This window comes from Erpetoichthys calabaricus, chromosome 3 (assembly GCF_900747795.2).
Source record: "Erpetoichthys calabaricus chromosome 3, fErpCal1.3, whole genome shotgun sequence".
NCBI classification, from domain to species: domain Eukaryota; kingdom Metazoa; phylum Chordata; class Cladistia; order Polypteriformes; family Polypteridae; genus Erpetoichthys; species Erpetoichthys calabaricus.
The window spans coordinates 201,923,893-201,939,352 of record NC_041396.2 but is presented as its reverse complement, the minus strand read 5'-3'; the positions used below and the strand labels follow the sequence as shown (position 1 = coordinate 201,939,352).

General features: G+C 41.6%; 1 protein-coding gene across 1 annotated transcript in view; it reads right to left on the bottom strand.

Annotated features, from left to right (window-relative positions):
* elovl4a (ELOVL fatty acid elongase 4a) overlaps positions 1 to 15,460 on the bottom strand; it is a 65,132-nt gene continuing 49,672 nt past the window's right edge. Inside the window, exons 6-7 of the mRNA XM_028797666.2 lie at positions 9,476 to 9,603; positions 1 to 4,865 (exon numbers count right to left, since the gene is read on the bottom strand). Of these exons, the coding sequence (XP_028653499.1) occupies positions 4,575 to 4,865; positions 9,476 to 9,603 (419 nt within the window). The 3' untranslated portion in view covers positions 1 to 4,574. The remainder of the gene's footprint in view (positions 4,866 to 9,475; positions 9,604 to 15,460) is intronic.

Genomic DNA, 15,460 nt, shown 5'->3' with positions numbered 1-15,460 from the left:
TTTACATCAGCATTCTTTTTATTTACACAGTAGTTTGAGCGAGAATCCAGGGTTTATTATACAGAAGAATGGCGGACAACACTGACAGCCCATTCTTGAAACCGATGAACATCTTAATTATAAACAAGAGTAAAATATTTTTAGGACATTATAGGAATTAATAATTGAAATTTAGTCACACAAAGAATACATGACAAAACAGAACAAACATGGCTGCATTTCTTGTCTGTCTGGAATCCTTGTTCATATTTGGACCAGCGATTAAGATTTGCTCTGAGTAAGAGTGGAAGAAAGTGAAACAGAAAAGTATTTGAATCCTATAAAACAAGCATAAGAAAACAGCAGATTTGCTAGTAGCAACTTCAACATGGTGCCCTTCTTACAATGGATGTGGAACAATAGGCAGGCAGTTTGCAACAAAACAGTGACAAAAATCATTTGTCTTTTGTTTTTTTAAAAGATTTTCATGCATGTGAAATATGGTGGGAAGCAGGGAAGAAAATGGAACTCCACGGTGCTTTCAAGCTCAGCGCTTTGGGCCCAGCATTCTCCACTTACTCCTCCTTTAGCTCCTCCAACTCAAAATGAGAAAGCCGCCTTCTCCACCTTGCATAAACATTAATGAGAAAAATCGATGAATGGCTGTCACTTGAACTTGTCCCAGTGTGGTGGACTTTCCTGTGCCCACCAGTGCCTACACACTCTCCTTTTTCCCTGTCCACGTGATTTTAGTGCACTGCTGACCAAAGCTGGGCCTCAGTGTTACTGATGGCTGACCGACTGATCTCTGTGTTACGATTCCGCGTGTGCTTCTTGCTTGATAACAGGTCCGACTAGACAATCTCCAGGAGATCGTTGTGTTGCTTTAAGTAGATGTAACAACACTTTGTAGGAGGTGGGAACATCTGACAGCCCATCAACATCAGCTGAACTGATCCCGTGTACTGGCAGCATGCATACGGCCCACCTACATCTGTAAATTCCCTCTGGACGTGCACCTACCACCTTTAGCTGTTCAGTCTTTTCCTTCCTTGCCTTTTTAATGTTGTGTTCCTCCATTTTTTAAATTGTTACCCCCTTTAACTTTCCTTTGTGTACCCGTGTATTTCATTTTCACCCTGACGCTTGAGATTTTTGACTTTTCCTTTGAACATATTGATTTCCTGACCTCTTGTTTGCTTTAACTATACCTTCAGGTCTGGATGCTGCAGAATTTCCACCAGCAAATCCAGCTTTTAATGATGTCATCTGCACTGCTGAGGTGGCCATTATCAGACTCGGGATTAACTGTGAGTATACAAGAAGAAGTAAATGTAAGGTTGAACTGTGGTGGGGACCCCCATGTGGAGTGTGGCTAATGTGTAGAGGTCAGTTTGGTTAGTCGAAGTAAATAAAGGAGTGGAAAGGGGAGTGGGACACGTAGGGTAGCTATAGCAAATGAAAGAATAAACACAACTGTTTTGTTGTGCTATGTTACTTCTGTAATCCGCAGTTCTGACACAATAACCCTCCAGAGAATACCCTTGTCTTGTACCAAATACCCCAAGTTACTTTCCATGTTTTTGGTGGTTTTTAAGGTGGTTGCTCTACAGACAAAAATCGAAAACCTACAGGGTGGTCTAAAGAGCTCAGCACTTGTTTCCGTTTCTTCTTAAGGGACATAACTGGCCAACATTAGAGAGAAGCACAATGCGACTTAAAATTTCAGGACAACCTGTCTACTTTTTTTAAAAAAAAGAAAACTGACTGTATTTGTCACGGGGATGTTGTCAAGAGCATTCATGACAGAAGTCACAGCGATCATCCCCTAACGACACTAATGCTGTGCTCGAGTTGAACAAGAAATTTACAACGGCCAAGAAACTGCACCCCACCAGCGCCGTTTCTTTGGGATCTTTGGTCATATGAGCAGTTGACCTAGGCCACCGTCTTAAACCACTGGCCACTTTCAAACACTTGAAATCCACACAGTTGATATGGTTGATATTTTATATTACTATTTCAGAAAAAATATTGCAAAAGCTTTGTCTGCTGCAGGACATTTGTCTGACAGTCTACTAGTAATTGCTCAGCCTGTCAAAGTTGTAGCACTCTATAACTTTCAGGATTCCCATGGGTGCCGGTCTTCATGGTCACTGCACAGACACGTGTCAGCTTCAGGGAGCTTCGTGCAGACATCTTGGATATCAGCGAGCCTCCTGTCAATCGCTGCTTTACCTTCAGTCTCCACGAGTCTTTCGTCATCTTTGACATCTCGCCAGACTCCCACCAGTCTTTCCTCTGTTATTTAGATCACATGTATTATCATTTTTGGATTGACACCAACAACAGCATAGGGTAGGCCATTTTGATTAATGAACTTTTCAGTAAAGCTCTTTAGATGGACTGCATAAAGTCTCCTCCATGCTGTACTTGTTTGCTGACTTGGATATTCGTGTATATAAATGCTGACGGTGCACAGAGGCTTTTCAATGGGGATAATCTGCAGTTCACAGCATACATCGTTTCTGGGGGGGTAAAGACTATGCACAATGCGGCCACGTATGACCGGATAATCCATCCATCCATTTTCCAACCTGCTGAATCCAAACACAGGGTCACGGGGGGTCTGCTGGAGCCTGACCGGATAATTCTTATCTTCAAAGACACATTCCACTTTCACTAAATACAAACAAAAAGTAGACAGTGGGATATCAAGACAAAAAACAAAGTCTAATAGCCAAGAAATCCCATCTGCACAGTGGCACAAGCTCCCTGTAAGAGACGCCACCAGTCAGTGGTTGATCTTAAGAGTTCTTAGTGGTTGGCATTACAGCTAATGCCCATCAGGATAGAAAGGGCACCAACAAACCCAGGATGGCCAACTCAACCAACATCCTCCAGTACTGGTGGATGGACACCATTGTGGGTCATCATAAGCACGTGCTCATAGTGTTACAGAAATGAACTGGTGAGGGTGGAACTCTCTTCAGTATATCACTGTGATAAGTGGTATGGAGGCAAGCGAGCATCTTCACACTGGGCTTTGTCCACTTCCCATCCTGAGTCGCTGAATTAATTCTTAAAAAAGGACCTGAAAAGGGAACTGGCATTTGAGCTCACAAATCATATCCGTAGGCTGTGCTATGGGGGCCCTCACCACTGCGGCCTGGCCAATTCTGTGCAGCGTTCATTGTGCAAGTGGTCAACTGTCACACCTTCCTCCGCTATTTTCACAATCCCAAGAGCCTTTCAAGTCCAGGCTCATTTTGCTGTAGAAGCTAAACACGTTCACACCATTGTGCTCGTCCAGTAATTCTAGCAGGGACCACTGGGAAAGGCTGTTGTAGCAATCAAGAATTCTCATAGGCGATTCAAAAATGATAGTCTTTCTACAAGTGAGATGTCACTATGAATCTTTAAGATGTCACCCACCGACCACATTTCAAACAGCTCAGAAAACCCAACCAATAATAATAGTCTAGTCATATTAAGAACTTTAAAATTGTTAAGGAGCCATGTATCCCAATGACTGGAATAGAATAATGTGATGTTAATAATAGCAATGAGAAGGATGTTGTGCCCTTTCACCTCAGTATAAAATCCCCCTCAGGTTTATAAAAAGGTGGCCCACCTAACTTGCTGCTCTTTGACAACACACTTCCATCATGCATATTTTTGGCCTGGTAAATGAAGCTGGCATTGTCCGCAGCGCTCGGATACATGTGATCAGTGTGCTTATGAGTGCCTGGACAAGGCCACGTCCGACATGTTGTAGAGGTTTAGGGGGAAATACGTTAACATTATCAAAAATAAACGCGTAAATTAAACAGTAGATGAAACTGAGACACCCCAATGTAGCAGCAATTCTACACGGTGGGCATGGACTGCAAATGAGCAAAGAGACAGTGAAGACAGTAACAAAGGGCTAAAGAGAAACATTCTGGAGCGAACGTCCACAAGCACAGCAATGAAGGTCAATGTCCAGCCGTAGCTTAAAAGGTGTGTGAAGACGCAGCCCGGGGTCAACCGTGGAATTCATGGAGATGTCGGAATTGGTCAACTAGGCTTTGCTTGCTAAACGTTACAGCTCACCTCATTACAGCTCGGGCTCACCCAGTCTCATGATAATACTGAATTATAAATAAAAGTAGGGATACAAGAATTCTGAATAGTAACAAATTGTAACATTACATTTCCAAATAAACAACAACAGATATACTTAATTCTCGTAAAATATAAGCATAGTATTATTCTTTTGATTAACCTTACATAAAATGCATAATTAGCTTTCAGTTCATAAAAGGAGTCACCTTTACAACCTCCCCAGCTTTCTAAAACCCTCCTTTACAAGCTACAGCCATCAAAACAACGCCAGCTCAACTGGCTGGAGACCTCAAATTTCCTTTTTTTTTTCTTTTTTAAATTTTCAATTACTTATTTGGTGATGTGCCATTTCCTGGTCATTAGAAAGACAGCTTTCTTCTAAAAAAAAAGCCAGAAAGATCTCTGCTCAGGGTGTGGTTGACACCGTCTCCTTTCACGCCTTCCTTAATTCTAAAGCCACTTGCATCGGTAAGGCCAGCTCCCCCATTTTATTCCCGCTTGGCTTTGCCCTTTTTCTTTTTTTTGCTGTTTTCCACCACCATCTTGCTCTCTGACTTGCTAACTCCATTTGTATACACCACTGTGCCATTGGCAGCAACCTTCCCAGCCCTGGAAGAAGATGACTTCTTTGGATGTCTGTAGGTCCGATAGTAGAAGTTACCGAAGAGGACGATGAAGGTTACTGCGTAGGCAATCAGAGCCCAGTGCATCCACTTCGGGAAAGGACAGTCAATGTAGAGGGACAGAGCTGTGTGGCCGATGGTGACATGGAACTGAATCTGGAAAACAAAATAAGACCAAGGCGTCACTTGGAGCAGAGATTTAAAAAAAAAATGAGGATCATAAATGTCTGCCTGCTGTCTACTTCTAAGAAAACCTTTATTTTTAATAATAAGATTATGGCAGAGTTGTTGTGTGACCTGTCTGGTCAAATACAGAATTAAAAAGAAAAAGTTCATTTTTGGCTAATGGACACACACAGAGGGCACAAAAATCTGAAACTGTTTTGTTCAAGTTCTACTAAAGAAATTAAATACACAATATACAGAAAATACAGAATATTTTTGAAGTTACTGCCTATTGACCTACTCGTTTATCTGGGTATTTTTGCAGAGCCCAACTTAATAAAAGGATAAGTGTCTGTGTATCAGTGTGTCCATGTGGTTGCTATGACTCTGCCATTGTAACAGATTGCACATCACATTCATTTGTAGTAATAAAATGCATTTCCTTCGTAATTCCAACAGATGGTGCATCACAAACATTAGCATTTCTTTTAAGAATCCCATACCAAATGGTATAAAACTAAGACAAAGCTGTTGCATTTGTCATTCCAACAGTTGGCACATGAAACAGATGTAGGGACAGTACGTCGCCACACCCACCACACAACAAACCACCTGGATTGGGACCTGAGTATAGCGGAACACTGGAACAGTATGAGTTTTCTTTTATGAATGTTTGTGATGCGCCATCTGCTGGAATGGCAAATGTAATGCATTTTATTACTACTTTACAAAATATAATCTAATAGATGGCTCACTGCAAATATTAATGTTGAGGTCTCTATTGATTAGATTTCAGCTTGTCTAGTAATGATATAAATGATAAGAAACGTTTTTCTCATCCTTCCTTGCTCCACTCCTGCCTTTTCACTGTGACAGTCATGGATTACCCAGCCATGTTCTCAGTGTTCACTGTAATTAGGGTTTTACCTGTTTATCAGTGAACACAGTACAAAAGTGAGGGCCATGACAGACTGCTGAGCTCTGCTATGGGAAACAACCTGCCACTTCATCCCAGTGCACACTCATAAGATCTTTAACTAGTGGCATAGGAACACCACAACATCTTATGAAAACCCTGATAGAAAAATGAAGAATGTACAGAGAAACACAAAGCAGGCTGGGATTTGAACCTAGTCTCCTATGAGGCAGCTACACTAACCACTGTGAGACCATAAAAAAAGTACAAGACTGACTTCTGTTTGTATTCACTATGCCACTTTTATCCCGTCGGCATACTTGCACTTTTTTGATTTGTCCTTACAGAAGACTTCTAAGCTGAGTCTTATCTTCTTGGGTAGAAGAAATGACTCTGTAACTGTTTATAATAGGTAATAGAGAAGGCTGACACAGTAGCTGCTAACATCACAAAAACATGGGTCTACGCTGACAGGCCAGTGTGCTTAAGTGTGCATGTGTGATTGTACCAGGGCATGAGTAAGTGAGTGCATCCTGGGAAGAAGTAGGCCACCACCCAGGCTTGTTTCCTGCTATGTGCTCTGTGCTGCCAGGACTGGCTCCAGCATCCCTAACCCTTGCCTAGTATCGGGTGAGTATTTAATTACATTGTTGCTTCGGCCTACTTCTCACTTACCTTATCTGTCCAAGGTTCTTGAGTGTGTTGTAGCCTCCCAGCTTACCATTTACTCAACATAGGTCAGGTTAGGTAGCATGCACTGGTACAACACATTGCCGCACCCACCACATGATGAAACAGCTCAGGATCTCAGTTGGCAACCCCCAGACAGACACATGGTCCAGTCCCATCTTCCAGAAATAGCTATCTATTTGCTGCAGCCGGGTGTTACATGGGTGTCCCTTTGGCCTGCTCCAGCCACTCGGGTCCTCTACAATGAGAATCTTGTGAGCCAGATCATCCTTGGGGAATTGCGCCCTATAACTGTAGTGGTGTAACTGATGCTCCCTCACAATGCAGGTAATGTGCATCATGAGGGGCTCTGAGCAACCACTCATTCAACACCAAGTCAAACCAGTGGTACCCAGGGATTCTCCGGAGAGACACAGTACCAAAGGAGTCCAGTCTTCATCTCAGGTCACTGAACAGCATCCATGTCTCGCAACCATATAGCAAGACAGGAAGCACCAGGACTCTAAACACTTGGACCTTTGTTCTTTTGCATAGATATCAGGAGCGCCACACACCCCTGTCCAGCGACCTCATGACCCCCCATGCTCTCCCAATCCGTCTAATGATTTCCTAGGTAGAGTCACCAGAGACATGAATGTCACTGCCAAGGTAAGTAAACCTCTCCACAAGGTCAACACTCTTTCTGTAAACATACACACTGCTGATGGCTGTGCCCAAGAGGTCTTTAAAGGCCTGGATCTTGGTTTTTATCCAGGACACTCGCGAGCCCAGACACTCAGACTCCTCGCTCAGTCTCCTGAGAGCCCCGATCAGAGCCTCCATTCACTCCGCGAAGATCACAGCATCATCAGCAAAGTCAAGATCAGTGAATCTTTCTTCATCAACTGATGCCCCACAGCCGCTGGACCCTACGACCTTGCCCAACACCCAGTCCATACAAGCATTGAACAGAATAGCAGCAAGAACACACCCCTGACGAACCCTAGAATCAACTGGGAAAAATGCAGAGGTTCTGCCTGCACTCTGCACAGCACTCACAGTACCAGTGTACAGGCCGGCCATGATATCCAGCAACTTCGGGGGGATCACACAAAGTCTCAGGATGTCCCACAGGGCAGCTCAATGAACGGAGTCAAACACTTTACGAAAATTGACAAAGACTGCAAAGAAACTCTGCTGATATTCATGTTTGCGTTATCTATCTATCTATCTATCTATCTATCTATCTATCTATCTATCTATCTATCTATCTATCTATCTATCTATCTATCTATCTATCTATCTATCTATCTACAGTGGTGTGAAAAACTATTTGCCCCCTTCCTGATTTCTTATTCTTTTGCATGTTTGTCACACAAAATGTTTCTGATCATCAAACACATTTAACCATTAGTCAAATATAACATAAGTAAACACAAAATGCAGTTTTTAAATGATGGTTTTTATTATTTAGGGAGAAAAAAAATCCAAACCTACATGGCCCTGTGTGAAAAAGTAATTGCCCCCTTGTTAAAAAATAACCTAACTGTGGTGTATCACACCTGAGTTCAATTTCCGTAGCCACCCCCAGGCCTGATTACTGCCACACCTGTTTCAATCAAGAAATCACTTAAACAGGAGCTGCCTGACACAGAGAAGTAGACCAACAGCACCTCAAAAGCTAGACATCATGCCAAGATCCAAAGAAATTCAGGAACAAATGAGAACAGAAGTAATTGAGATCTATCAGTCTGGTAAAGGTTATAAAGCCATTTCTAAAGCTTTGGGACTCCAGCGAACCACAGTGAGAGCCATTATCCACAAATGGCAAAAATATGGAACAGTGGTGAACCTTCCCAGGAGTGGCCGGCCGACCAAAATTACCCCAAGAGCGCAGAGACGACTCATCCGAGAGGTCACAAAAGACCCCAGGACAACGTCTAAAGAACTGCAGGCCTCACTTGCCTCAATTAAGGTCAGTGTTCACGACTCCACCAGAAGAAAGAGACTGGGCAAAAACGGCCTGCATGGCAGATTTCCAAGACGCAAACCACTGTTAAGCAAAAAGAACATTAGGGCTCGTCTCAATTTTGCTAAGAAACATCTCAATGATTGCCAAGACTTTTGGGAAAATACCTTGTGGACTGATGAGTCAAAAGTTGAACTTTTTGGAAGGCAAATGTCCCGTTACATCTGGCGTAAAAGGAACACAGCATTTCAGAAAAAGAACATCATACCAACAGTAAAATATGGTGGTGGTAGTGTGATGGTCTGGGGTTGTTTTGCTGCTTCAGGACCTGGAAGGCTTGCTGTGATAGATGGAACCATGAATTCTACTGTCTACCAAAAAATCCTGAAGGAGAATGTCCGGCCATCTGTTCGTCAACTCAAGCTGAAGCGATCTTGGGTGCTGCAACAGGACAATGACCCAAAACACACCAGCAAATCCACCTCTGAATGGCTGAAGAAAAACAAAATGAAGACTTTGGAGTGGCCTAGTCAAAGTCCTGACCTGAATCCAATTGAGATGCTATGGCATGACCTTAAAAAGGCGGTTCATGCTAGAAAACCCTCAAATAAAGCTGAATTACAACAATTTTGCAAAGATGAGTGGGCCAAAATTCCTCCAGAGCGCTGTAAAAGACTCATTGCAAGTTATCGCAAATGCTTGATTGCAGTTATTGCTGCTAAGGTTGGCCCAACCAGTTATTAGGTTCAGGGGGCAATTACTTTTTCACACAGGGCCATGTAGGTTTGGATTTTTTTTCTCCCTAAATAATAAAAACCACCATTTACAAACTGCATTTTGTGTTTACTTGTGTTATATTTGACTAATGGTTAAATGTGTTTGATGATCAGAAACATTTTGTGTGACAAACATGCAAAAGAATAAGAAATCAGGAAGGGGGCAAATAGTTTTTCACACCACTGTATCTATCTATCTATCTATCTATCTATCTAGAAAACAGTGAGCATTAATAGGTAACTGTAATAAAAGCAGAAGGACACCACCTACCATTTGAATGATGGTCAGATATTTCTTCCACCACAAGTACTTTTGGATTTGTGGGCCAAATGCTGCCAGGCCATAGTACAAGTACATGATGACATGAATGAGAGCATTCATGTGGGCTCCAAAGAAGGCTGAAAAGGGAAAAACAGAGACACATAAAGTGAAGTGCTTCTGGTGCTTGGCTCACTAAATTCTTACTAGATGACTGAATAATTCTCTGTGATGAAGTTGCCTGTTTAATTTTTTTTCTCCAACTTAATGTTAAACCTCTTGATTTGAGTTGTGGCTACAACCTGTTGTATCTTTACAACACAGCCTTATCCTGCCAGCATATTGTGCAATGTAGGAACAAAGCATGGAAGAGGCCGCAGACCATCACTGGGCACGCTGACACTAACTCTCTCATTCAATCACAATGAAGCCAACACAGGATTGCAGACATCGTCAGAACATGTAAACTCCTCCCAGGCTCAGATTATCAAGGTATGCAGCAGGGCTGTCATGACTTTGAGGATGGGACACACTCTTAGTTTATTCTTGCATAAAAGATGTGGAGTGTTCCTCGCCATTACTGTACAGAAAGCAAAGTGTCTTTTGAATTCACCGTGGGAATGTGCTGTTTAAGCACAGGACAGCATATGCAGTATGTCATCTCTTAAGGTAATAATGCTGCTACAATTTACTACATGGAAATTTACTCGTGGGAAATAATGGAGTGTGCAGTCTAACTTCAGAATAGCATACACAAAAACCTTTGGTGTAATATATTAGGAGCGTTCGGAACCCTTTCCATTACTGTTATAACAATGATTCAATAAGTTTAAAATTTATTAAAAAATCTATACATCTTAAAAATTAATACATTTACAAATTATCAAGGCCCCTATTTCGGGATTTTGAAAGTCAGAGAACATTGTTGCCACATTTGTTTTTGTTTTTTCATGATGTTAAAAATTCTGAACGTCTCTCCCATGACCCCACTTTGCTTTTCATTTAATCGCCACCATTTTGTTGATTGGCTGCTGTGCCATTTTCCATGCAGGGTCAAGCGGAAATGTGCAACTCGTGACATCATTGGTGTCACAGCTATGAAAGGTCAGCGTCTTACACTTCCCTTTTGTTCACAATTGGATTTTTACAAACACCTGTGTTTTTGTTTTTTCATCTCTGGTTTTGAAATTCATGCTCTGCTTTTTCACTATGAATAACATTTAACAATTTGGCTCTGGTTACATACAGTATTTGTTTTTCAGTTTATTTGATTTTTGATTTCCCTGCCCGTTTCTTGACTATGATTCTTGTTTCACGTCCTGAGCTAGTTTGCCTAATCATTCGTCTTTGTGCGTTTGACCCCTTGCTTGCTAGTTTGTTTTTTTGATTCCAACTCCAGTGAAAAGCTGCAGTCAGCATAAACACGCTTGCCTGAATTTCATTGCAAATTACAATTGTCAGGACTTGACAGCTGGCTCAGCACTGCACCACTCTGCATTCGAATGTAGTAATTACACAAATGACCACATTAATACACATTTTTGATAATAAACAGATGCCAGAAACACATTACTCAACTGAGGCCCTGCTACATTGCATTAAGATGTACAAGCAGAGTGTGAATTAAGTATAAAATGAAATATCAGAGTACTTATTTGAAATCGATTCCATGTTCATGCTCTCTTGTTTCATTTAAACAAGTGTCAAAAATCTGAGAACTCTTGACAATCCTCTGTTATACTCTACTTAAAGTGTTGTCATAAATGCACTACAGTCTGTAAATGTGCACAAAATATACTTGTGACACACACAAGGATGACAACTTCTTGTACTGTATATCAACACAGTAAACAGACACTAAACTAAACTTGTTCAGCTAGCTGTCCGCACAGGTTCACTTCCCAGGCTTGAATGGCTTTTACATACAATACAGTACAACACAATACAATTTATTTTTGTATATTCCAAAGTCACACAAGAAGTGGTGCAATGGGCTTTAAGAGGCCCTGCCTTTTGACAGCCCCCCAGCCTTGACTCTCTAAGAAGACAAGGAAAAACTCCCTTGTAGGGAAAGAAAATGGAAGAAACCCTGGGAAAGGCAGTTCAAAGAGAGACCCCTTTCCAGGTAGGTTGGGCATGCAGTGGGTGTCAAAAAGAAGGGGGTCAATACAATATACAGAATAGAAGTAATCCTCAATACAGTATAACAGTAAAATAAAAATATTACAAAAAGTACAGAGCAGAATTTAAACAGTAGATGATATTACATAACATGATTTGGATATGTTTAGAGTCCTGGAGACCTCAGTCGTCAAGCTGCCATTCCACAGCTGAAACAGCGCTTGGCCAGCCAATCCGATGAAAGGACCCCTCTACCCGACGATTCCTGTGATCCTCCATCAGGGATGACTTTACCTTAGGTAGGCATCATCATGTCTGCTTGTGTTTTCTTCATATGCTACATTTTCCAAGATGAGCATGTGAGGTTAATTTGCTTAACTGACTCTCTCTGTGTGTGTGTCTGATGAACACATGTCTCATACTGGTGGCTCCTTCACTGCTCCTGATGCTACCAGGGGAGGTTCAGGCCCAGTTTAGGTGAAGAAACCTGCTGGACTTGTATTTTATTAGACAATATGCACTTCTCTTTGCGGTGAGCTAATTCTTAAGACTGTAAAAGCAATCAGAAATTGTAAGATGAAAGATCAACAACCAAACAAAGGGGCAAAACAAGCTGAATTACTAGACAAACAAATGTTGAAAACCTTACATTATTTCTTAAATATTAATTTTTCTACATTGTTTACTGTCATACAGCACAAGTTGTCATTATGTTGCACTATGTAATAAATTTTTTTCTCTCATTCTGCATGAACAAATAAAAATTTTCTCAGCCATCACTATAAACTACTGTACATGGCGTAAGTAACATATAAGAAATATGTTTCGCTAGAGTGTTATTTTCCATCAGCTGGCTGCCAAAGTCAAACAACTGAACCCCTGAATGTCACATGTTGTCCTACCGCAGATACGTAAGACACCCCCAGCGACACCTGGTGATATCGTAACTGCGCAACTGGAATGAAGGAAAATAAACCAGACAGACAAGATTTCCTTTTAGTCCCTGACACATAATACAATTACATTGACCTGTGCTTATTTAATATTTTTGCCGCTAGTCAATGTATAAATTACAAGTGGAAATTACAACTGTTTACATATTTCTAAATACAGTATGCTATTATTTTTCACTTGGACTTAGAAACCTGCAGCAGCAAAGCTTCATGAACACTAGCATGAGAATACACACTTAACTCCATTTTTAGTACACAATGTCAACTGCCACTGTAAAGCAGTGGAGGCTTAGTTTCAATCTTTATCTAAACAGAATACATTGTAATTATAGTATGGTAATAACTATTGAAAAATACACTGGCGGGCAATTGAAATAAACTACTGAAAAAACATCTGACTCAATACATTAAACCACAGTGCCCTCCATAATGTTTGGGGCAAAGTACTAAATATGACTGCTCTAATTGACCTACCCTAACATAATGGTGCCCTGAAATGGGGGGACCATGAAGAAAAAGTGTTGTCATTTCAACATGCTGTGACTGAAAAGAATACAAATAAACTGATATGAGAGTCTGCAATGTGCACGTTAATCACGCCTGAATGGTTTGATTTGTAATTTTAAATTGTGGGCAAATGGAATATGGGAAAGCATAAAAGCATTTAAAAATTATAAAATGAAAACAACATTGAGCATCAAATATTTATGGTGAAAATGTATTCTTTAACAAGAGATGCTGTAAACAACACCAGTCTGAAGAAGCACCTTCTGGCAGTATGAAAAAATGGACACTTGGAGGTTTTGTACACAGCAGGCTATTATATGTGATACCTGATGAGAGCCGTGGTGAGTAATCTGATATTGATGTGTAACAGACCATCTACAAAACTGCACATATATATATCGAGCAAGAGAGAAAGTGTAAAGGTAATTGGGGTCAGAGCCTGTATTATTATACACCCCTGATGGGGGGCCGATCTTAACCTTCCCTGGAAGGGATGCCAGTCGGGGGGTATTGACAAGAGAGTGCTCTGAAGTATTCAAGGAATGAAAGGATAACAAAAGGACAGTGGGGAATCCACAATAAAAGATTTTCCATCTCGCCCACTCCTGTAACTGCTGGCAGCGGGAGGCTGTTACCGAGGTCCCTGCAATTTTGTCTGACCCTTTAGTTAAAAGATGGGTCAGCAGTATGGCATGGATTCCTGGGGCCACCAAAGGGATCTCTGGGCAGATGACACCAAGAGTTTTTTTGTGCTATATCTGGCCTGGAAGTGTTCGACAGGAGACTGGAAGTGACCTCTGAAGTACTTCAGGGACTTTGAAATAGAAGAGGCCAGTGGCCATCCCTCCTCAGACAAAGTTAGCATTGGGTATAGAATGGATGAGCGTTCACATGGCAAGAGGAGAAACGTGCAAGAAGGGAGAAAGGTAGAAAGTGTAGGCAGGGGAAGGTGTGAAAGCTTTTTTTATTTGCTTTAGTGCCTTATTTGTTGTGTTTTTGCTTTCATTGTCCAGTATGCTATACATGAGAGTTCCCAAGCATAAAAACTCCCAATAATTAATTGTATTTAATCATATTACAATCAAACCCTGGCTAGTATTAACAGCAAACTCAAGATCTTTTATATATATATATATATAGATATAGATATAGATATAGATATATAGATATAGAGACAGATAGGGGGCGCTATCGCACCCATGAACCCTCGGACACCACATCAGTAACCCGAGATAAAAGTCCAGATATTGACTTTATTATAATAAATGTGTGCACCCTCCACTCCACAATACTCCAATATATAATCAATAATTAATAATAACAATTCCTCCACACCTCCTAGCAGTTCAGTCACCCTTCCTCCCAACTTGGCTCCCTTTGCTGGGGTTTCCCAGAGTCCTTTATAGTCCTTGACCCGGAAGTGCTTCTGAATCCTCAGTCCATGTGACTTCCTAGCACTTCCGGGTCAGATCAAAAACTCTTCTTTTTTCATCCCGGAAGTACGTCATTTCCTCTGTCCATGTGCCTGGGACGTACATCCAGGGTGTAGTGAAAATAACAGTCCCTGGGCCTCCCTGCAGCGACTCCTGGCGGCCTCCATTGTATCCAGCAGGGCTGTGTATTAAAACTGCATTGTCCATGATTCCCTGCTGGCATTCGAGGCAACTCCATTCTGCAGGGAGGGCTCTATCTGGAGGCCTGGGGGTGTTGGCCGGGATGAATGGCCAGCCATATCTCACAATATATATATATATATATATATATATATATATATATAAAATCCAACGTCCGTCTATCTGTATGCCTGTCCGTTTTTCATGAGAGAACTACTTAATGGATTTAGATTGTGTTTTTTTTTTAATTTGCTTGAACATTCTGGTTGATTTTGCGACTTCTCTCATCGCGCCAAGTATCATAGTTCACTTGCGGCAGTGATTTATTCATGCAAATCCGAGGGGGAAATGGGACCCTCCTCACTCGCGCACCAGCCTCCGTTTGAGTCGCTGTACCTCTCACCATGCGTTGGAGGGTACCTTGCCTCCACTTAGCTCAACAGACATTATCATCTACAGATTGTTAAGGAGTAACGTTTGACATTTTTTAGATCAGAGAGATCACAGCTACGTGTGTTTTAGAGGGTAGCTGCTGATTGGCTGATATATCACGGCCACATGCCCACGCGGGGGACGCTCTTCTGTCTGAGCTGAACACGATCAGATACAGTGCTAACGTTTGACGTTGGAGTGTACCTACCTTCTGCTTGGCCAGATATACTTTGCCAACTTTTTACATTTTTGGCAAAGAGATCACAGCTACATTAATATCCATTCACTTATAAAGAAAAATAATATGCCCTGAAGTCAAAGTTTTTCAATTCGATGTTCCACTGCAGTGGCACGGTGGCACAGTGGGTAGC